The following is a 24,522-nucleotide window of genomic DNA, read 5'->3' on the forward strand; positions in this document are numbered from 1 at the left end:
AAAATGTACTCCAGGATTGCCCCTCATGCAACTAATGGATACAGGCAGTTCCTAAATGCTGCATCCCTTAACATGGAAGCTTTACCAAAATAATAAAATGCCCATTACCCTGCTCCAACACACTCAACTCCGCAACCATGTAAAAAAAAACTAATCACCATGGACAAAAAAACCTATGATAGTAAGCTCCAGTCTAATAATAAAAACTCCAAACAATTTTGGAAAGCCGTTAATTCCCTCCTCCAGGCTCCAGGAATAACTCCTGCCCTGATCCAACTACAACTAACCTTGAACTAAGTTCACATTTTTACACATTCTTTATAGAAACTATTGCTGACCTAACCAAAACTTTCCCAAACAATAATCCACGTTCCTCATTCTTCACCTTCCAACAACCCTAATAACATCCCCCTTATGTTTGAGTTCAAACCAGTCTCTACTATTATAAAAAGACTCCTATCCAAACTAAAGCCATGCTCCAATGCCCCCGATAATATACCCTCCTAAAATGTGCTGCTGATGGTATTGCACTCCCAATCAGCATCTTAATGAGTCATATGTACCCAAACTCTGGCGTACAGCCTACATTCTTCCTTTTCACAAAGGAGGCAAAAACAATATTTCTAACTTCCATCCCATTGCCCTGATCTCTCCAATCTCCAAAATTCTAGAAAAATGTGTCCACCAACAACTTATGCCTTTCCTGACCCAGAATCACCTACCCAGCAGGCTTCCGCCATGGCCATAGCACTGTAACTGCCCTACTCTCCTTCCTAGAAACAGTCAATCAAGCCAGATATTCCGGACTCCTAGTATCCACAGTACTCCTAGATCTCTTGAAACATTCCCACAAACACCTTCTCTTATCAACTCTCCAACCTTCATCTCTCTCCAAATACTTTATCCTGCTTCTCTAGTTACCTGTCAATCTCAAGCAGTCAGATGGAAGAATTCTACCTCTTCCTTCTTACCAACCCCCACCGGTGTACCTCAGGGATCCATCCTCGGTCCTATGCTTTTCAACATCTTCATCAACAACTTTCACACTGCCATCCCTGACACAAATGTTATCCAAAATGCAGAGGACTCAACTTTAGTCTGTGCTGCCTCCAACCCTTCTGAACTGCTAACTAAAATCCAAACTGCATTTTCTACCACTGAGAACTGGATGCACCAAAACCACCTCTCTCTCAACTCAAATAAATCAAAAATACTACTTTTCCCTCCCACCAGGACTTTCTCTTATGACAAAAATGCATTCAAAGTCCTTAGCCAAACCAACTCAGCTACAGAAGTGGTCCCTTTTGCAAAACTTCTTGGTATTACTATAGACTAACACCTCAAGTTCAATATCCACATTCAAAATATAAAGAAAATCCACCAAAAATTGGGTATGCTTTATAGGAATAATCTCTTTCTAACTCTACAAGGCATACCCTGGCAACTACTTACCTTCTGCCATCCTTATTATACGGAGCCCCTCTTCCAACTAATCTGACTTCTTCCATCACCTCTAAACTTGAAAATTGCTACAAGATCTCTAAATTTGCCACCAAATCCAAAAACTCTACCCATCATTGCCTTACCCTACAATCTCAGAACTGGCTATAACCACCTAGACTACCTACAACTTACCACTGCTCACAAACTTGTATTTCACCCAGCTAAATGCCCAGTCCTAACAAACATCCTTCCCCCATGCATCCCAAATAGAACTCTGAGATCTGAACACCAAAACTTAATTTCTATCCATGAACCCAAATGACCTGCCAGCCAGCTTCTCCTCTCTTTCTCACTAGGCAAGAAATGGAACTATCTCCCTCCCTCACTTAGGACAATATCAAACTCAGAAAACTTCAAAACCCAGCTTTTCTCATACCGGTCATCTAAATGGAAATGTTCCTGCTTTCACTCTACCTAAAGTCTATTAAGGAAATTCCCCAAGGAGTTCTTTATACTCCTTGTTCCTAACCTCTCTCTAACTCGTATTACTATTCTCCTGGAACGGACTCAAGCTCTCAGTAACTGATGAAGCAACTCTCACTTGATTTCAAATTTATATATAATGTAAATAGCAACTTATTTCTATTGACTGCATGTAAAGTGTATACCTTACTTATGTAAAGAGCAACTTATTTCTATTGACTGCATGTAAAGTGTATACCTTACTTATTTTGAATAACTGCATGTAAACTGTCTCCTCTCTACTAGTATAAGAATGTAAGAACCCTTAGATCTTTTACTATGAAGACAGTTGATCATGCTTACTCTGAATGTTAACTGTGCTGTACAGTGTACCTTTTATGCTTATGCATTCCTTACTGTATTGTTATCGCATTATATATTGGACCTTTTATAATTATGTAACCCATACTGTAGTTAGATGTTACCCGTTCGATTCTAAGTTAGAGCGTCTTCTGTGTGGCGACATGCGTGAATGGGCGTTCCTTCGTTGAAGGTTGTGCGGTAGGCCCGGCAAGCCAGCACGTAAAAAATCTACTGCCAAGCATTAGCGGACCGGAGGTCCGCTGTGGCGACCCCTAACCGGGAAAGGCCGAAAGACACACACACACTGTATTGCTTATTGAGTTTTTCTCCCCAGGCCTCCAGTGAAAACTTTTCAGCCCAGTGGACTTTCCCGGTAATCAAACTGAAAATAAAATAAATAAATGGGTCCCCTCAAATTATTTATGGTATGATCACAGTTATTTTCACCAAAACTAATGTAAATTTATCAGTGATCAGACATGGGATAGGTAATACCAATCAGGAAATGCTAATTCAAGCACCAAAAGAGAAACTGGCTAAGCTTAAAATGTCCTCTAAGTGAACATATGTTGTGGTAGTAAACCGTGTTTAAAAAAAAAATGTCGTTTAGTGCCCCCCCCTCCCTCCAACAGCTTCTTGCACCTATGATGTCCTAAGGCACAGGCATATATCAAAGCTGTTCTAGTCAGTTAACACTAATAACTGGGGAAAATGGGGCATATCTGAATTACTAGACTTGTAAAGGCTCTAGGGCCGTTAATTTAGTAACCTCCTAGGATCAACAAAAGATTATCGCTAACCTTAATTTTGTAAGCTATGATTTTTTCGGGTAATGGGATAAGTATGATTCCGGTTTTAAATTATCATCTTTAATTCACCAACTCGTACTTTAGAAGGAAAATTTGATGGTACTTTTCTGTTCTGGTCATATTCAACAACTGGAACCTAAAGAAACATATATGTACATTTGAACACGTTCACAATGACTAACCATATGATTGCTATTTGGAAGGCAAGTTCATTCAAGCATCCATGCTGTATAAGCGAATTCAAAACCGGAAAAAAAAACGTTAATTGTACAACAAGACATTGTTTAAAGCATTACCAAACATCAGTACTTCCACAATTGGAATATATAATTACCACAAACAAAAAATAAAACTATCATTCCAAGCCACGATAATTCCACTTCGCGTATTTAATACCGAATTCAGATAAGGTTATTACAAGCAAGGGAGCTACTGATCCCTAACGTTTCACGTAACGAAAAAAACAGGTGTTCCCCTTTTTCGGTACACAATTACTTTTTCTTTTTAATTGCTTTTCAAAACGTCTACTACTGTTTTATTAGAATTAAGCTAGAAAGAAGAAGCGATCAGTTCAAACCTTATAGAGACCTACATAACTATATTCTCGCATTTTAAATAGATAAATAATATTACAGAAAGAAAACAAAGTACATAAATAAAACATTACTTTCAACTGAAAACTACAATTATATATTCAACAAGAATACCTCTACATAAGCCAAAGAGAAAAATCATTTATGCGTGATTGGGCAATTATTACCGTCTGACGTCAAACGTCTGAACCGGAAGTGTCTGTACTTAGTGGAAATCTAAAGTATGGGTAGTAGTAGTGTGTTGCAGAAGTAGGATTTTTTTTTTATGTTTTATATAATTTGGGGACTTTGAAAGGCGGCTGTGTCAGGAGATCGGATACAGCAGCAGGTGCATGATCTATGCATACTTGAAGAAAACCAAGACGGTAGCGTCTGCTGTCAGTGGTCATTGCTATATAAGGTGGGTGTGGATGGGGCAATACAAGTTGTCTGTTCCAGGCGTAGCAGTTACACCTTGTTCTTTTTTCGTACTTCATTTTCACGGCCCCAGCGTTTATACCCTTTAAGTGTTTGCAGTTTTTGTGTTGCTTTTTAAGACTAGCCATGCTCAGTTTATGTGTCTTGGCAGGATGCTTTTTAGTTGTATGGGGTGTTGTGTTGGTTTACCAGAAACACTTCACAAGTTTGTCACGCATCCTATAGTTAAAGATGAAAAACAGCTGATCACGACTACAGAATGGAGTTTTCTTTAGCGGCGGAATTTACTGCCATAGAATGTATTCCGTGAATTAATTAAAAATGTACTTTCTAATGTGTTGAAGGAAGGTTAGAAATAGAGAATCGGGAATCTGATGGCCATACCCCCCCCCCCACAAAAAAAAACTGTTAGTGCAAAAAAATCTGTGCGAAGTCAAAAGTAATGACCCCAAAATAGGGGCATATTTTAAATATTTGCCTTATAAGTTTAGAAAGTTGCTAGAACAGATAATATTTTGACATGCATTCTTTCAAACGATATGAATTCTGAAACTTAAATGTACTTCATTATTTAGTGACTTCAGTCCTTAATGATTTGCCAGAAAGACGCAAATTTTATGCCAAACAAGACCAAAACTATGATACATAAATCTGGACATTTGAGAGGTTTGCTGTGGACTATAATGGAAAATGCTGTTTTTGTATAATAGTGTTGAAAATACAGGTTTAAAGTAATTTTATTGGTATTATCCATATTTTAACTAGAAAATGCACCTCTTTAATGACTTAAAGTTCAGTTGTAACTCTAGCACTTAACACAGATATCTAAATCTCTGGCTTGTTAATCAGCTGCAGTCAGTGTCAACTGTACAGGTTTGAATCTTTCATATGTAGGTACTAGGCTATCTGCCCGAGGGCATTTATAAGCCTAGCCAGAGTGTGTTAGCTTTCACCGCCCCATTGATTAATTAACTGAGCATCTGTCAAGCAGAACCAATGAAGTGATCCCAGGGGTGTACTTTGTTACCTATCCACTCGTCAAGGCTTCTCTTTAAGAGTGTTAGTGAGGGGCTCTGCCTAATGTAGTTAGGAATTTTGTTCCAAAACATGGGGAGTCTCTGTAAACGTTATTTAATTTACTTGAAGTGCATTTATTCCAGTACACTTTTCGTCGGTAGCATATATCCGACTTCTTCAGAAGTTAAAACAAAGCATCAAAGAACAACAGGAGTTCAGCAATACATATGCTAACTTAATTAATTAGTGAGTTGGTCCTTCCCTTCATTAGCAATTTGTTGCTATGGTGAATCAATTACTTTACTGTTTTCCCACCACTTTATCTCATTTGTCTTTAAACCCAGGCACTATAAGCCCATCAAATGGTTTATATTTTACTGGGCAGCTAGGAATCCAACCCGTTAGTTAGCAGCACTCTAAAGTAGCAGAATAGAAAAATATCAACATATGTTTATAAAATACAAATTACAAACTAAAATCATTAAAAGCACCACACAAAATTAATACACAAAATTAATACCGCTAATTTTACCAAGCTGGTTCTACCTGTAGAGGAGTCAACTTGGTAATTGAATTTACATCCCCTTGTGTACTAACTTATCATAAATTAAAAAGTCTAGAATGGATAGGATGTACATAAAGGTATATTAAGAGTGTAAAAGAAGGTCCAACCATATCCCATATAACTATTTAATCACCTATTTCACTCGTACAAGTTGACCGGAAACAAACGTCTTGTGTCCAAAGGCATGAGTCGTCACTAAGTATTAGTCTAATCGAAAAATATTTATTATTTATTAAAAATAAGGAATTTAAAGTGTTGACCTAAAAACCAAAACCCATCACGTGTTGTAGGCTTTCTAAATATGGTTCCCTCCGCTCAATAATACATATAATATGTTGACTATTATATTGGACTGGACCAGTTCTTAAAATTGAAGTGGCCTTTCCCCACGTCGTGAGTAATAACCTTAGTACTTAATACAGTGATTCAATTTAATGTTAATATTTTCAAAATCACCTCTCTAGGTTTTTCAATTTTAAAATACATGCAATAGAGGACATTTCATTGATGCCAGGTTTCTGGTTTGCGTTGGTCCGTAACTGCCAAAGCAGTTCCTTTCTTTCTAGTTTAAGAGAATCGTAACCTCCTCTTATGTCCCTTACTTGTTGGTCTATTACTCTAAATTTAAACTCGTGGCCAATGTTGTTAACATGATGCCTTGCTAAAGCATTAGTCATCTTGTTGTTCCTAATGCTATATAAGTGCTCATATATCCTCTCATTAAGTCTTCTATCTGTCTTCCCGATATAAAATGCTGGACAAGACGAGCACTTAGCTAAGTATACCACTAGTCTGCTGTTACAATTAAACTTAGAGTACGTTCGGAACTTTTGGTCCCCTATCACAAAATTCTGTCCTTCGTCAATATATTTACAATATTTACACATTTGGCACTTAAACATTCCCAAATGGGTTGTGTATGTCCGACCAGCGCCTACCAGCAATTCCTTCAAATTTTTCCCACGTTTATATATTATTTTAGGCGTATGTGGTAAAATAGCCTGGAATTTGTTGTCATTGGTCAAGAACTCCCAATTTTTCAAAAATATGTTTCTAATAAAATGTGAATCTAAGTTAAATGTGCAACTGAAGCCACAAAAGAAATGTGAGTTATTTACTTCCGTTGGCCGGTGTATAGTTGTCCCAGCCCCATTTATGTTGGTGTTGTTTAACAATGGGACGTATTCCTTTAAGCTTCTTTTACGCTTAACTTCATCCGTAATTTCAAACACAAATTCGGATGGATACCCCCGTTTAAGAAAGAATTGAGTCAAGGTACCACATTCTTCCATAAAGTTATCATCATCACTAATCATCCGTGCTGCTCTGACAAGTTGCCCCTTCACCACCGATTTCTTCTGGTGCATAGGGTGGCAACTTGAATAGTGCAGCATGGAGTTAGAGTAAGTCTCCTTACGATATATTTTAGATAACCATCTCTTATTGACATAGTCCTTTCTTAGGTCTATGTCCAGATAGTCAATTCTATCCTTGTTAAATTTATAGGTGAACGAAAGGAAGCTGGTAGATGTATTAAGAATCGACATTAGGTCTTTTATCTCTAGTTCTGTTTCTTTGTAAATCAAAAAAATGTCATCAAGGAACCTTGTATACAGAGCTAGTTTCGAAAAAATAGCTTCTGCTGTTAAAATGTTCCTCCTCTCCCAGTACGCCATAACTAAGTTGGCAATACTCCCGCCACTCGGAGATCCCATGGCTACCCCGATTTTTTGATGAAATAACTCATTGTTAAACATCAAAAAGTTATAGGAAAGGATAGTGTCAATTAACTCACCCACCAATTGGATTTCGTCGTTAGGTGCATTTAGAGTTTCTAACATTGCCCCAACCCATTCTATCGCTGTATCGTGGGGGATAGATGAATATAGGTCTTTTACGTCAATAGTGACCAACAAAGACCCAGAGTGAAAATCAACTGTATTGATTGTTTCTAAGAAAGTCCATGAATCTTTAATTATTTGCCTTTCTTTTTTAACATATTTCTGCAAAATCTTATCAAGAACCTTGCTACAAGTGTAGGTAATGCTCTTCCTCCCATCCACCAACGGCCTCATAGGAGGGTTGTTAATATCTTTGTGGATCTTGGGAATACCAAACAACACCGGTGTTCTAAGTGTTTGTTGTTGCATGTATATATAGGTTTCCCTGTCAATTCTAGATTCCACATAAAGCTCCTCAATAAAAGCCTTCACCCTTTGATATGCCCCATTCATTTCGTTGAGGGATACCTTAGTGTAGGTTTCACTACTTAGTATAAGGTTTATTCTACAATTGTAGTCTTCGTTGGTCATTATTGTAATACCCCCACCTTTGTCCGGTTTCATTAAGCGCACGGGGGCCCTTCTTAAAAACAGAAATTCCTCCCTTTCGTTGTTGGAGATATTCTGTCCCCCCCCGAGCAAACCTAATTGTTTGTTTATTCAAGTTTCTCAAATCCATTTCAGTTACTTTTTCGAATAGTTGCAGGGTAGGGTGTATTGGTGGGTTATAGACACTAGACACATACAACTCAGATTTCTGACCAAAGTCATTACCTAATAGTAGTGACAAATTGATTTTTCTAATAAACAATTTTAGGTCAATAAGGGTATGTGCCAAATCGAAATGAGAGGAAGGAACAAAGGTATTACCCTTAGAGAGTAGTTCTATGATGTCATTACTGATGTTATAGTCAGTGTAATTAAACACATTAAAGTCGCCACTCTTGTTGGCCAAAATCTTACAGTCCGAGCCATTATTGAAATGTTGGTCAAAGGGTTCCCCTTGAGTTACCACCTCTTCCTCCTGGCTCCTTTCCTCTTGTTATTCGGTGCCCTCTGGTTGGAGGCTCCAGATTGAAAATTTTGTGGCTGAAATGCTCTTTCATTAGCCTCAGCTTTATTACCCCTACTGTCATTGTTATTGCGCCTTTCATCTTGGTTCACCAACCTCTCGCTTCTTCTAGCACCATTATTGTTAGAAGGCCCTTGATATCCCATATCATCCTGTAAGTCGCCTTCACCGGTGGTAATACGTTGATCAGTTACTTGGTTAGCCACTACTTGCCTCTCTACATTTGAATCCCCACGTGTTAACAAAGTAGTATTGGCTTGTATCGCTGGTTTAGGGTAGGCTGACCCATTTGCATAGTCTCTAACATCTCTAGCAATCTTTCATTTTAGTAGCATTAAGTTTGGCTAGATGCTCATCAATACTGGTAAAGCACCTCTCATAGTCTAACTTGTACCTTAAATAGTTGGTATCATTTTCAATAACTCTGTCCAGCTCCTCAATTTCAACTAGCAAATTAGTAATAAGTGTCTGATATTGTTCGCACAGTAACCCCATCAATTCAAATCCGTGTTTGTCAAAGAGTTCAAGGAGCGCAGTATAGAAACTGGACCCCTCTACCAGGCCTGCAGGGAACTGCCAATACCTTAGGCCTTTAGGTACAACTTTAAGTCTGGTGCATTCCCGAAAGTATGCAACTTCAAGCTGCAGCTTTCTTACTTTAAGCAATTTTTCATCAAATACATTTAATCTTACTGACAGGTCAGGGCTTACCTCACTTGTATTAGTTGTACCCCCACCAATTGGTAGATCTCCAAAAGAAAATTCTCTATGCACCCAAACGTTCAAAGAGGGTGCTATGGAAGTAACCCCGCTTATCTCCTGGCGTCCAATTCCCAGGCCATTTGTTAGAATCGCTGGTTCCATTCCAGGAACCATTGACTGGTTCGATGACCGGCTCGATGTGGTTCCCTCAACGCTATTATTCTCGCCATCGCCATTGCGGTTCGAAAATCTGGTAGTAGCGTTGTTGTTGCAGCTGTTCAGCCCTTGCGCATCCCCTGACGCCTCTCCCGTTGCACGTACCTCAGCGTTCCGCTCTCTCCCTTGAGCAGCAGTTACCGTCTCAACCTGTTGAGATAAACGGTCGACCTTCTGGGTAAGAAGCTCAATAAGAGCTGTTAAATTACATCCACTCTCTTGCGATCCATCACTTTATGAATTGGGACTTCCTGTATCCATGGCCCACGAAAACAAGCCAAGAAATATCACGTTAAACTCAACCAGTAAATAACACAAAAGACCAGGAACAGGCTGTCTTCTTCACTAAAAACGTTATTTAATTTACTTGAAGTGCGTTTATTCCAGTACACTTTTCGTCGGTAGCATATATCCGACTTCTTCAGAAGTTAAAACAAAGCATCAAAGAACAGGAGTTCAGCAATACATATGCTAACTCAATTACCAAGTTGAATCCTCTAGAGGTAGAACCAGCTTGGTAAATTTTGTGTGGTGCTTTTAATGATTTTAGTTTGTAATTTGTATTTTATAAACATATGTTGATATTTTGCTATTCTGCTACTTTAGAGTGCTGCTAACTAACGGGTTGGATTCCTAGCTGCCCAGTAAAATATAAACCATTTGATGGGCTTATAGTGCCTGGGTTTAAAGACAAATGAGATAAAGTGGTGGGAAAACAGTAAAGTAATTGATTCACCATAGCAACAAATTGCTAATGAAGGGAAGGACCAACCCACTAATTAATTAAGTTAGCATATGTATTTTAAAATTGAAAAACCTAGAGAGGTGATTTTGAAAATATTAACATTAAATTGAATCACAGTATTAAGTACTAAGGTTATTACTCACGACGTGGGGAAAGGCCACTTCAATTTTAAGAACTGGTCCAGTCCAATATAATAGTCAGCATATTATATGTATTATTGAGCGGAGGGAACCATATTTAGAAAGCCTACAACACGTGATGGGTTTTGGTTTTTAGGTCAACACTTTAAATTCCTTATTTTTAATAAATAATAAATATTTTTCGATTAGACTAATACTTAGTGACGACTCATGCCTTTGGACACAAGACGTTTGTTTCCGGTCAACTTGTATGAGTGAAATAGGTGATTAAATAGTTGTATGGGATATGGTTGGACCTTCTTTTACACTCTTAATATACCTTTATGTACATCCTATCCATTCTAGACTTTTTAATTTATGATAAGTTAGTACACAAGGGTTTGTAAATTCAATTACCAAGTTGACTCCTCTAGAGGTAGAACCAGCTTGGTAAAATTAGCGGTATTAATTTTGTGTATTAATTTTGTGTGGTGCTTTTAATGATTTTAGTTTGTAATTTGTATTTTATAAACATATGTTGATATTTTGCTATTCTGCTACTTTAGAGTGCTGCTAACTAACGGGTTGGATTCCTAGCTGCCCAGTAAAATATAAACCATTTGATGGGCTTATAGTGCCTGGGTTTAAAGACAAATGAGATGAAGTGGTGGGAAAACAGTAAAGTAATTGATTCACCATAGCAACAAATTGCTAATGAAGGGAAGGACCAACCCACTAATTAATTAAGTTAGCATATGTATTGCTGAACTCCTGTTGTTCTTTGATGCTTTGTTTTAACTTCTGAAGAAGTCGGATATATGCTACCGACGAAAAGTGTACTGGAATAAACGCACGTCAAGTAAATTAAATAACATTTTTAGTGAAGAAGACAGCCTGTCCCTGGTCTTTTGTGTTATTTACTGGTTGAGTTTAACGTGATATTTCATGGGGAGTCTCTGTGACAGGAATCTATCCCTCCAGCATGTTCTATTTATTGTTGGGGCGAGGTTTAGCTCACTAGAGCATGTGTCTCTCAGTGACTTGGATTTCTTTAGGTGGAGCATGTCCATCAATTCTGAGTTGGACATGGCTTTGTAAGTCAGGCAGCGATCACCTCTGAGTAAGCGATATGCCACTGAGTACAGCCGGAGTTTTTTCAGTCGGGCTGCATAGGACATATGTTTGAGGCAAGTAATCCTCTTGGTGAGGTGCTTTTGTGGTCTTTCAAGCTGGTGCAAGTGTCTTGTGAGGTACATCCCAAATGGGGCATTGTACTCTATGATGGGTCTGATGAGTGACTAGTTGAGGGCACTATAACCTCTATTTCTAGATGCAAACCCCTTAGTAATTAGATGGGCCACATAGAAGGATTTCCTAACTACTTTGGCAATATGATTGTCAAAGGAGAGATTACTATCTGCCAGATCTCTTATTACCTCTTCTGTATTAAGGGGGCTGCTGCCAATGTGGTAATTCATGGGAGTTTTGTTTTTCCCAAACAGGATGACTATGCATTTTTTGGTATTTAGCTTGAGGCCATGACTTTGACACCAGGTGTCTGTCTCAGTAAGGCCTTTTTGGAGGATGTCCATGTCAGCCGGAGAGTCAGTTATGGCTCCCAGTTTGCAGTCATCGGCGAACTTGGTTAGCCATAGCCCTCCTGTGTTTGCCTGTACTTCTGAGAAATATATGCCGAACAGTAGGGGCGCCAGAACTGAGCCTTGCGGGACACCACTTGTGACTGGTTTAGAGTCAGATCTGAAGCCCGCTATTCTTGCCGTGTGAGTTCTGTCTGTAAGCCAGTTGGCAACCCATCTTGTGACGTAGGGGTTTATGTTCAGGCTGGTGAGTTTTTTTCTATAATACCCGAGTGAGGAATGGTGTTGAATGTCTTGGCGAGATCAAGGTATGCTGTGTGAACCACCTTTCCCTCGTCTATGGCCTTGGCAACTGTCTCGAAGAAGTCAACCAGGTTTAGTAGGCATGATCTGCCCTTAAAGCCGAACTGGGTCATGTCAAGTGTTTGAAGGTTCCCAATGTCTTTGTTAATGAGTTCCATGATGATGCGCTCCATAGCCTTGCAGACCAGGCAGGTCAGGCATATGGGGTGATAGTTATCAGGGTCAGTTGTGGCTCCTCCTTTGTGGAGCGGAATAACCATTGCTGTGTGCCATTCTATGGGCACATAGCCTGTGGAGAGGCTGAGGTTGAATAGGGTGTTTAGGTGGGGGGTTAGTTTGTTCTGTAGTTTGTGCAAGATGCAGCCTGGGACACCATCTGGCCCCATTGATGCTGTGTTTTTGGCTTTTGAGAGGGCTGTTTTCACCTGTGCTTCTGTGATTTCCGGGACGCTACACTTTTCCGGTATTGTTGTGGGCCCTTTTGAAGGTGAGAGGGAGGTGAAGTTTGCACTGAATCTATCTGCCAGTATGTTGGCAATATCAGTAGGTTCAGTATATTTTGTGCTATTTTGCACCATCTCGGAGCATATCTGCGAGTTGCCACTTAGATTTTTGACCTAGCTAAAGAAGGCTTTGTGGTTATCTTTCGAGTCCTTGGCTATTTTTCTTTTGAAGTTAGCCTTGGATGATTTTATGAGGGACCTTAGTTTCTTACTGATACTGATCAGGGATGTCTTTCCTTCTTGGGATTTGCTTTTTTTCTGAACTAGTTTCCTCCTTTTTGTTGTATAACCTGTTTATGGCAAGGGTCCACCAGACTGGTTTCCTTCTCTTAGGGGAGTGAGTCTTGGTTTTGCTAGGGATGGCAGGATCCATGCATCCTTGTAGGTGCTCATGGAGTGCAATTGTAAAGGATTCTGCATCTTGGGTAGTGTTATCCTTTAGCGTGGGGGCTGTGAAACTTCCCACCTCTGACTTAAGGTGAAGTTTGCTTTAGAAAAGTTTTTCACTGTGGTTTCCTTGGTTGGGGGTGGTGGTGAGGTGTGGACATCCAGGGTGATTAGTTTATGGTCTGATCTAACCAGTGACGGGTTGACCTCAGGTACGGAGCACCTGTCGCCCTTGTTGGTGATGACCAGGTCCAGTATGTTGTGGCCTCTGGTAGAGAGTTTACCAGCTGATCCAGGGCATTTGAGTTGATAAATTCCAGGGAGTTTGTACTCAAGTAGTTTTCCCAGTTAATGGTAGAGTAATTGAAATCTCCCAAGATCAGGGTGTTCGGTAGGACGTTCATGTTTTCCAGTGTCTCCAGAAAGGCGGAGTGGTGGTCCTGGATCATGGAGGGTGATCTGTAGCAGGCCACAATTTGCATTGCAGATTTGCCCGATGTTAGTTGCACATGGATGATCTCAGAGGTATCTGCGCCACTAACCTAGAGGTGTTGGTATCCTTGATGAATATGGATACACCCCCTCCTTTTGTGTTTCAGTCCGTGTTCTGTGGCCGAAATGTGTGGTATGAGTTGTAGCCCAGAAGTGCTGGAGTGCTCTCTGGAGCCTTGAACCAAGTTTCAGTTACTGCACAGATGTCGACGTTCTCCATACTTAGGAGTGCTTCAAGCGCATGCATTTTGAGATTTAAACTCCTGGCGTTGAGTAGCATAACCCTCAGTTTTTTACTTGTGCTGTTTATGGAGGTGGGTCTGAATTTTGAGCCTTGCCTAAAAAAGGCACTATGGGGGCAGCAAGAGCCTTGGCCAGTATTCGAAAGCCAAGGGGTGACAGCTGCAAGCCGTCTCTTGCGAAGCAACGCAGCCTGTCGAGCATGTCATCCCAGGCTGACACACTGGATCCCCTTTGAATGACACGAGAAGCTTAGCCAATTGTTGAAATTGATAATTTTTTCTTTATACTGAGGTATCATTCTTGGTGAGGGCAGGATGCTACTCAAGGTCAGGGTCATAACCGCCTGGGCTACATGATCAGAGAGCTCTTCCATGTAGTCCAGGGAGGTATGGCTCAGGTCATTCACACCAACATGAACAATGACAGTGTCATATTTGTACTTGTTCTGGAGTGACCTGAGTGTGTGTGTTATGTGGTGGATTCTAGCTCCTGACAGGCAGTTAACAGTAACCTTCTCTTTGTCTGGCCTAGTGAGTGGGACATCAGTGTGCCTGACTATTGAGTCACCTATTACTAGTGTGTTAGGTATGTTATTTTGCCTTAAGGGCTGTGATTGTGCGGCACATTGATTTTGTGTTTTATGTGTTGTCTGGTTTGTGACGGGAGGTGCAGGTTTTGTGGGTGTCTGCTTTGGAGCTCTCTGATGCTTTTGCAGGTTTTTATTTAGAGCCTCCGAGTATGATTTCGTGTATTGTGTATCTTTTGCCAGTGCTGGTTTAGTAGGTCTATGTGAGGCTCCACTTTTGTGACCTTGAGCAAGTTACTTAACCAGGCAGTGCTTTGGGGAAATTGGAAATCTGGGCTAGTCTCCTTAATGGTCTCCTGGACTGCATGCCTTGTAACTACTACTTTTCTACATACATATTTAGCATCATATGTATATAAATTGCCATCATATATTAAGGATGTATTTTCTCTTATTAATTGTATAAAAACTATAAGATGGGAAGAAAGTATGTATTTTGTGGTGATAGATGTAGTGAGCTTATATACAAGTATAAAACATGAGGATGGACTGTTGGCTGTTAAGCAATGTATAGGTGATACAGTTGTTGCTGATTACGTGTTAGAATTGCTACACATGTGTTTAAACAATAACATATTTGAGTTCAACGGAGAAATCTATAGACAAAGGCAAGGAACAGCCATGGGGGCTGCCTTTGCCCCCAGTTATGCCAATATTTTTATGGGTATATTTGAGACAAAATATATATATGCCAATTCTTTTTATAAAAAATATGTCTATAGATATTTCCGTTATATTGATGATTTGTTGTTTGTATGCAGGGGAGGACAAGATAGCATTCATCAGTTTTTGATGGAAATAGAGAATAATAATATGAATATAAAATTTGATGGATTACAAATGGGCAATACAGTACAATATTTGGACATTACTTTAAAAGGACATAATAATTTATTGATAGAACATCAAATACATAGGAAGTTTCAGGGTTCAGGTTCGGTGTTGTATGGCACTAGTTACCATCCACCACATGTAATTAAATCTATTCCTTACACTGAATTTAATAGAGTGAAGCGACTATGTAGTAACCCTAACATGAGGGAGAAAGAATATCTGTTAAGTTATAATAAATTTAAGAACAGAGGATATTCTGAGAATGAATTAAAAAATAGTCTTAAAAAAATTAAGAATAATTATAAAAATGACAGTAAGTGCAACAACTGTAATAAGAAAGAAATAAAAGATATGGTTTATTTTGTTTCAACATATTCTGTACTGTCTGAACAAGTTAAGACACGAGTTATGTTTAGCTGGAATGTTCTTATTAAGGAACTGGAATTTTTGAACAACAGTGGGCTTAGTTTCTCTTATAGTAGAGGAAGGAATGTTCAGGATTTTATAGTACATAGTCGATTTAAAACACCTAGGATGTCAATGTATAAACAAGTGCAATATCAAGGTACTAAAAAATGTGGAAAGTGTACTATATGTAAGTATATAGTTCCACAGTTCAAAATTATTAATGGAATTGTTTTTGATACTAAAGGAACTTTTAATTGCAAATCAGAACAAGTTATTTATGGTATAGAATGCCCGTGTGGAAAATTTTATATAGGAGAAACCAAGAGAACGTTGTGTTGTAGGTTAAAAGAACATGTTAGAGATATTAAAAACCAGAAAGAAAGTAGCCCTTTAGCAGTACATTTTTATAAGTATCATAATAGTAAACCTGACAATTTAAAAGCCACAGTATTGGATAAAGTTAATAATGAAATATACTGTAGTGAACATCATGTAAAACAAATATTAAGGAGAAAGGAATTATGTCTTATACTAAAATTTAATACTTTAAATCCAAATGGACTGAACCATGATTGTTCTTGGAAAAGTTTGGTATAAGTTTATAACAAAATGTATATATTCTTTTTAGTATAGATGTTTTTTAACATTTTTTTACTGCTTGTAGTTTGTCTTCTTCTTAATTAGTAATCAATTGATAGTAATTACTTGATTGTTAGTAGAGGTGTGTCTTTTGAAATGTATTTAAAGTGAGTATTCAGTGTTGTGGAATTTTTACTCTGTAAAGGCAAGTTTTGCCGAGGCGCTAGAGAAAATTATTTGTGGAGAAGAATTTATTGTGCTTTTTTACCTTCGAGTGGATTAAATCAAATTTCAGAAGTGCAGTGGAGTTTTTCCTTTTGTGGTAATACAAATCGTATTTCTATCCTCATTTGGTGTTTTTTGCATACTTATGAAATAACCCTTTGGCGCAGTCAGCCTAGTGTTCATCTGTGAACCTCAACTAACTTTCAGCAATAGAAAATGAGTGAAGTATGTGCGTCACTTTTGTTTAATGATACTTTGTGTTGCACCTGAAAACTGGCAAACCATACCTCTCAACTATGGCCAACCTTTAGTCAACTGTTGCCTTAGGCAAAAGGGCTCCACAGCACCCCCCCCACACACACACACACACACAACCCCCTATTCTGGTCTACCTACACCATCCTGGTTACTTTTTTCTTCCTTTTTCCAACACTGTCTTATTCCTCAGTTTTTTTCCTGTATTCATTCAACATATTTTAAAGAAGCCATTTCTTTACTAGATAAAAATAAATAAATACTGGAAAAGTGCCCCTGCTAGAGTGGTACCCAAGGTGGCCACCTTGTTGGCCTATGCCTAAGGCCGGCTATGCTCTCAACTTACAGGGACTGAAAATAGGACAAAAGGTCTTTGAAAATTAGAAACAGCCAGTTAAAGATCTGGACATCTAATTAGCATAAAATTTGAAAACTAAGTAGCACATAGCTCTTCCTATTTCCAGTAGGACTGTGAGATACTACTTGGAAACATATTTAAAAAAGAGTGGGTGATAAATGATGCACAAATGTAAGCACATTATCAATGAGACCATGTAAAATCTGTAAACTTCAATGAACTGCGTTATAAAGTTCTACCACACAAGATCTTTTTTTTTGCTTCCGAAAAAGTGAGATGCAAGATGTGTGCCCTCTTTCTTTAAATTATTGCTAGCACTAGTATGTTGGTTATCTGGTGAGAATTTTTGTGTTCTACACAGGTACAATAATATGTAATTAGGGGGGGATTCAGAAAATTGGGTGATGGTGTAAAACTGAGCCTGAAAATAGGGACGGACTTCCAAAAATAGTGACATCCTAAATCAGGCCTGAAAATAGAAACAGTCCTCCAAAATAGGGACATTTGAGAGGTCTATGGAAAATGTGTCTTGGGCACCCATCCCTTTTACCAAGCTCTAAGTAAATAACCGTTTACAGTTTACTCTTGTTTTCCAACCACACAAGCTGAGTGTGTCTCTTGAAACTAAGTAAGACACTTTCTTTTTATGAATATTGAAACCTTTTTCCTTAATGGAGAACAGTTTGACATTAATGACCAGAGAATATTGAGGATAAAGCTAAATGTATCCCATTTACTTGGGTATATTAAGATAATGGGTACTGTGGAACAAACACTAGGATTAAGAAACTTGGAGGGGGTAATATGGGGTGGGTTCTCTCACTTGGTTGGTATAGTTCAGATAATTCTGTCTGCTGTTTCTTTGCAGACTACCAGGGCCCACTGCATGAAGTAAAAGCAATACTGAGCAGAAACAAAATGTAAATTCCTCCGCTAAGATTAGACTGAACAAAAGTTTAGCTGGAGAAATGATCCAAGCCCTAATTTTTTAATACTTAATGTAATTTTAATGTTTGTTGAGATCAGAGGTGTTTATCTGATTCACACTTAAAGGGGTATTCCTTACACTGAGAATGCTGAGAAACAGGCTTTAGTGATTATTGACAAATATAAGGAATGTCCGTCAGTGTCAAGTATTTAGATGGTATGGTTACAAGATTATTTAGTAGGATTTTACTCCAAAAGTTCTATAGAATTTGGGCCATCTAGTGGGATGATTTTTCAATACTAAGTACCTGTTGCAACAAAAAAAGCACTATACTTTCAAAGTCTGGACTAAAGTGTACTACCTTACCAGGTACAAAAACTAAACTCGACTTATGGTTTTGCCTGCCCTGGCTGTGGCCTTTGTGTGCTGTCTTTTCCTCCCTGCCAAGTGATTCTGCAGTCACTTTCAGTTTCCTCGCAGCTGGTCACCATGTTGAAATCGAATTAAAGAATGAAGGAGATGGGAGACCACACAGCTGGGTAGAACATTTGCTGGTCACCAGTCTAGGAAAATACAGACCAAGTCTGAAATAAAGTACTGGGTATAAGTCGGGGAGGTACAAGGTAAGAGGTCAGGAAACCATTCTGACATCTTCATGCTTGGGTGTTTTATAGGCAAGTACAAGGGAAGAAGTCCTTGTGGACCATTTTAAGCTTAACCAATTTCCCTTTTGGTGCTTGAAGTAACCTATCCCATAGGAGCATATGGGAGCATATCATAGATAATTTGAGGAGACTCATGCATGGGATAAAACATTTAGGAGCTGCCTCTGTCCAGTAGTATACAGGGAGCAGTCCTAGGACACATTTTCTGTTTCACATCCATAGAGTCAAGTTGTGCTTGAATATGGACAGGAATGAGCTTTGCTTTACATGGATGTGTCATCTGTTCGAGAGCAGCAGTATCCTCTGCAAAATATAACTGCCCCTCCAAACTGTTTTGCTGATGTTGCAGAAGAGGTTTAGATGCTTAGACTGAGTATTTCTGATGCCATTTGATGTTCAGTAAATCACTCCGCATTGGGTCAGAGGATGCCTTGAGTGCCAGACACAGATCACCTCTTGCAGTCTGTAGGGTGCGGAGTATAGTGAGAGGGCTTTCAGTTTGTTCATGTAGGACATATTGTTCAGGTGTTGTATCCTTTTAGTAAGGTACCTCTATAAGCTTTCCAGTTGTTGCATGTGTCTTGACGGGTCTACTTCTAAATTTTGAACTTTCACAACTTTAAATTTGTTATGGTCGAGACCATAAGATAAAAGTTTTGAAACTTCAAAATTTAAATAAAATAAGAACCAAAAAACTTTGTTTTTGCAGGGGGGCAAGTCCCCCTGCACTCCCCACACCCCCTGCTAATTAAATATACCAACTCCGAGATCGCACTACAGTGACGAAAATGGTAACTATACCATTCTGTGCTGTACAGCGATCACCATTTAAACTGTTTGAAGTTTCACAACTTCGATCTTATGGTCTTGATCATAAGAAATTCGAAGTTGTGAAAGTTCAACATTTAGAAGCAGACCCATCTGGACAAATACTTGCCAAAGGGGGCATTAAAGTCACTGATTGGCCTAATGAGGGCTGAGAAAAGGGAAACAGGGACATCCTTAGATCTGGATACAATCCTTTTTTTATAAGTTTTTCAGTATACAAGGACTTTTACAGCAATGAACACGTTGGCCAAAAGTTAAGTCACTCTCCACATAAGTTCTCAAATCCTGAACTGGGACACCTCTCAGGGGCATGTTAATGTGGTCATTCCCTGGAGCAGATGACTTGCAAAGGAAATAAGACATTTTTGGCATTTAGTTTCAGTCCAGGATTTTGGCAGTAGTTATTGGGGACAGACCTTCCTGCAGGATGGTTAAGTCGTTTGGTGATTCAGTGACTGCTTGTTGGAATGTATGTTTTTGGCATTTAAACTAACTGCTTTCTTTTCAAGAAGAGCCACTGGGTTCTTGTCCATTAAGTTACTTGAATGGTGACAGATGCAGTGAGAATCTTTATTTCTGCGCACCTCTTTTAGGAATATTTTTGAATGAAAATGTAAACTTTTTTTGCCCACCATCTAAGACATTGCTCTTTATGGTGGTTGAAGGTTTAGGATTTAATTCAGTCACAGTAGTTGTGTTGTCTTACTCCAGTTCCCATGGATTCTCTCTCTCTACCTCTAGGTTGCTTCTTTCTCATATGGCTGCTTCATAACAAGAATTGTTTGGATATAGGCTCTCAAATGAATCTGTCTCCACTTATTTGTTTCTAAAACTTTTACACACTGACAAAAGCAGATTGAGGATGTACATAGCTTCTAGCAGCAGGTAACAAGATTCGCCTTGGATCCAGCTTTATCCCCACAGGTACAAGTTTCATTAGTTTAGATTTGTCTTATGGGCGAGTGCATGTAGCAGTCAATGTCTGAGCTTGCAAGGGCCAATTAGAATGAAATGATTACTGCTGTGTGTATTAAGTCCACCCCCCCCGATATCCACATTTGTATCTTTATTTTTTTTTAATTTTTTTTAACTGGGAAAGTCTGTTTGGGTATAAGAATTCTCCTTTTCGTCAGAGGCCCAGGAAGAGAAGCTCTAGTAGTAATTTGACAATACTGATTGTTTGCTTATATATTAGAATATTAAATGAATCATTGGTACAAGTTAATGTATTACGATATATCTACTGCCAATCATTAGCGGACCAGAGTTCCACTGTGGCGACCTCTAACCGGGAAAAGCCGAAAGACAACAACAACAAGTAAGACAAAATAACAGTATAATACACTGATGGAAGGTAACAGATCATAGTGTGTTTAAAACAAATATGATATATTATTTGAATACTAAATTAAGTAGAGTGAGACAGTGCAGTAGTACTAGATCAGATACAGACTAGCTGAAAGGAGCAACATGGTAAATAAACTAAATAAATATACTCCTGAAGGATAATGGTTGGTTATAGTAGAGTAGTTGTTGAGATGTGAAACAAGTTAGCTAAAAAAAAGATGTGATACTGTTGTCCCTGACTATTACCTGTTCCCAACGCAACAAAATTTATTTCAGGCAAGGTCAAGGTCCACTCTGCCAGACCCTTGGTTTCATCTGTGGCTTTTTGGAAAAGGTTGGGCTCCAAAAGTATATGTGCATACTTTTACAAAACATAATAAACTAGATTCCTTCTCTAGTTCTAGGACAGGTTTTACTAGGACCATTCTCCAGGGTTCCTGGACCCTTCCCCTTCCACGTCCCAGATGTTCTAAGCTAGGGTGATCTACCCATACAGCTTAAGCTACTGCAGCATTGCTCAATGTGAAGAACGTTGTACAGCTGTGTATGTAAACCTACCATAACTGGAGATGTTCGAATGATCACTGCTGCAGTAGCTGCTTCCTTCCTCTGTGCTTGCTTTTTTGTGTGTGCTTATATGCCAAGGGGTGGATATGTATATTTTCTTTTCATTGCAGTGACCTCTCAGGCCTTAGCTACCTTCCTGTATCAGCTAGCGTTAAAGTTCTGAAGGGCTTGGTGCTCAAACCTGTCTTTTTAACCAGCTGTGCTTGAGCTTAGTAATGGCTTGGGCATGTGGAAGGTGCCTTGAAGCTTTGGAAGTTGGCTGACTGTTATGTCCTATCCTAGATATAACTCATACAGCTAAGACTAATGCAGCAGTGATCATTCAGACATTTACTGTGCACTTGTATCACATACATGCATGCACACACTCTGAAACATATGTATCCACACACACATTGACATTTTGCCCCTAAACAGTGATCAGATATAGTGGGGGTTGCATGGTGGTGCCTCATTCCCTAAACAACAAGCTCTGCCCTATATTTAGGAGAAAGGGGAGGAAGGACTGCGGCACAAGCATTACTGTACCCTTCACCTTTGCTGTACTTTGGGTTGTATAATACATGCACATACAACTAGACACTTCACTCAGCTGTGTGGCTAGAAATAAGGCTAGCCACATGGGGGTTATGATAAAATGTATTCATGACGGAGACATCTGGTACCAGTAGACAAGTTCTTTGTCATGTTATGTGTAGTGTATTGCATGTTGTGCTGTGTAGTTGATGGTTTGTCAGACCTACTGCTAACAGTGGAGATTTCTTCTAAGTTGTAAAAGTGAGAACTGGCAAGACATGGCAGCAAAGTGTTCTGTCTGGCAGCTTTATATTGCCCAGTAAAGGGAAAGAGTCTTGCTTAGGATGAGCAGTAATATTTCTTGATGGTTTATTTGTGTGTGTGTGTGTGTGTGTGTGTGTGTGTGTGTGTGTGTGTGTGTGTGTGTGTGTGTGTGTGTGTCCCTTTTTTTTTCCCAGTGTTTCTACAATGATCATGGATGTCTTTGCATTATTTTTCAGGAATTATGGTTATGGATTCCAAAATCCCCTATGATGACTATGCTTATCCTGTGGTATTTCTCCCTTCCTATGAAGATCCACCAGCTTGGATTCCAACACAAGAGGTAACTGGGCAGCATGTTAACTTTTGTTAAAGTACAGTGCCATACGTATATTTAGAATAATGTACGTAGGGCTTTGAAGAATCCCATAATGTTTTGGTAATGAATTAACAATTACTTGTACGAAGACATGGTAACACAGATTGCAACATCTGTGCAAGATTGAAGGTGGATTTTCAATACTAAATGGATGAGGTTAGTGAAACGTGTAGGTCAAAATGCCTGCTATTTTCTGCCACTTTGGAACAGCCTGATTAGCACAAGCAGCAGTGGTCTTAGCATTGGAAAAATGTGATAGATGTGTGCACACATTGTGTGTTTATGTGGCAGATGAATACGTGATTTCTGCAGGTGTTTCTACCCACTGTTGCACTTAGTTTCTTCCCAATACACTGCCCAAATGTTTATAGGTTCATAGATTAGTACTAGGCTAACTGCCCTTGCGAGCCATTTTAAGCCTAGCCAATTATCCCTTGAGAGACTCAAACCCTGCACCTTTTGTTTGTAAGGCAAATTCTTTAACCATTAGGCCACCCTCCCAATGTTATACACCAACTCTTGTAATAAAAATCATCAAGGTGATTTTTCATGTTTACAAAGTGGTGATGCTTAGAAATACTGAGGCACATGCTTGTATAGTAAAAAATGAATTCAATGCTGAAAAACAAAACCTACAGATTTTTAGTAATCTTCAATACTCATTGGGTTTTGGAAGTGCTGTAAGAGTCTTTAGACTATGTAATTGATGAGCTGCTTTCATTTACTAAACATGCCCACATCTGGGGTTTAAAGAAGCATAAAGATATCTAGCACTGATTTGGATGGCTGGTGTCTCTGGCATGGATTCTAAGAACAGGGATTGAAGAGGAGTAAACCCATTCATACATTTTTTTTTGAGTGGTCCCTTGCTATTCCAAGCTGTGCTAACATGTTAACATCCTGTACCTTTTGGCCTAGTACCTCAAATCACTGCATTGGGGTGTCCTCCTGTTTCCATTCTGGATTCCCAAAAGATGGGTCATCACCAGGCAGTCAAATGCATTCTGTAACTGCATGTGATCATTGTGAAAGTTGAGGGCCATTGAGCAGCTGTTGTACTTAAGGAAAACCCCATTTTTTTGCTTATGGTCTAATCTGCTACGTGGCAACAGTATGAGGGGGAATATTATTTGCCACATGCAAGTGCACTTTCCTCGAGATAATGTTGCTGGTGCTGTATTTTTTGAAAGTTAGCTGCCAAGGACTGACATCCAGTCACCCCTTGACTGTCAGCCTACAGTAAGCTGTGTTACCAAACATTCCTTGACAAGAGAGGTATCAGAGTGTCTCTTAAGCATTTCTAATGCATTGAGATGTTGATATTTTCTTGAATTGTAAGCATACAGTAAAAATAATTGAAATGTGTTACTCTAGCTGTAGGGAATTATGTTTAAAAAAACAACAAAACAAAATTTTGTACCCAAAGCGCTGGCAGAATTGAGGTGCGACAAACCGAAGAATGAATTGAAGGCTGTGACTCAAATCTTGTTTGTCGCAGTAGGTTATCAAAACTGCTGAAAGATTCAGGGTACTCATTTGTAGCTTGCTTAAGCAAGCCAAAAATGTCTTCATGTTTAAAGAGTTTATGGTCTGATGAAGCAATCAGTTTGATTGCGAAAGCGCTCGTTTATTAAAGTTTTATTTTTACTGAAGTTCTTGTGGACGTCTGCTGTGCTTCTGTGCTTGGCTGTTTTATCAAAGGTTTTGTTTTATTGCCTCACACAGTTAATTGCTAATGTCATCTCCTTTCCTTTGGTTTAAAACTGTTTGAATGTGCGTACCTTCGTTGAAGGTTGTGCATCAGGGCTGGTAACTCGGCACATAAAAATCAACTACCAATCATTAGCGGACCTGAGTTCCGCTGTGGCGACCCCTAACCGGGAAAAAGCCGAAAGACACAACAATCTTAACAACTCATTACAGCAGAGTGCGCCTCCAAGCATTTCTTCAATTATC

General features: G+C 39.1%; 1 protein-coding gene across 5 annotated transcripts in view; it reads left to right on the forward strand.

Annotated features, from left to right (window-relative positions):
- The window catches only part of PDZD11 (PDZ domain containing 11), a 723,877-nt gene that overhangs the window by 226,412 nt on the left and 472,943 nt on the right, over nt 1-24,522 (forward strand). For 4 of the 5 annotated variants that reach the window (XM_044057429.1, XM_044057432.1, XM_044057428.1 and 1 more), the window contains one exon: nt 22,427-22,530. In XM_044057429.1, coding sequence (XP_043913364.1) covers nt 22,427-22,530 — 104 coding nt within the window. Of the gene's footprint in view, nt 1-3,865; nt 4,071-22,426; nt 22,531-24,522 lie in introns of those variants that run through there. The other variant, XM_044057433.1, reaches the window with a different exon arrangement.

This window comes from Protopterus annectens, chromosome 15.part0 (assembly GCF_019279795.1).
Source record: "Protopterus annectens isolate FY-2018-M chromosome 15.part0, PAN1.0, whole genome shotgun sequence".
In the NCBI taxonomy this organism is placed as follows: Eukaryota; Metazoa; Chordata; order Ceratodontiformes; family Protopteridae; genus Protopterus; species Protopterus annectens.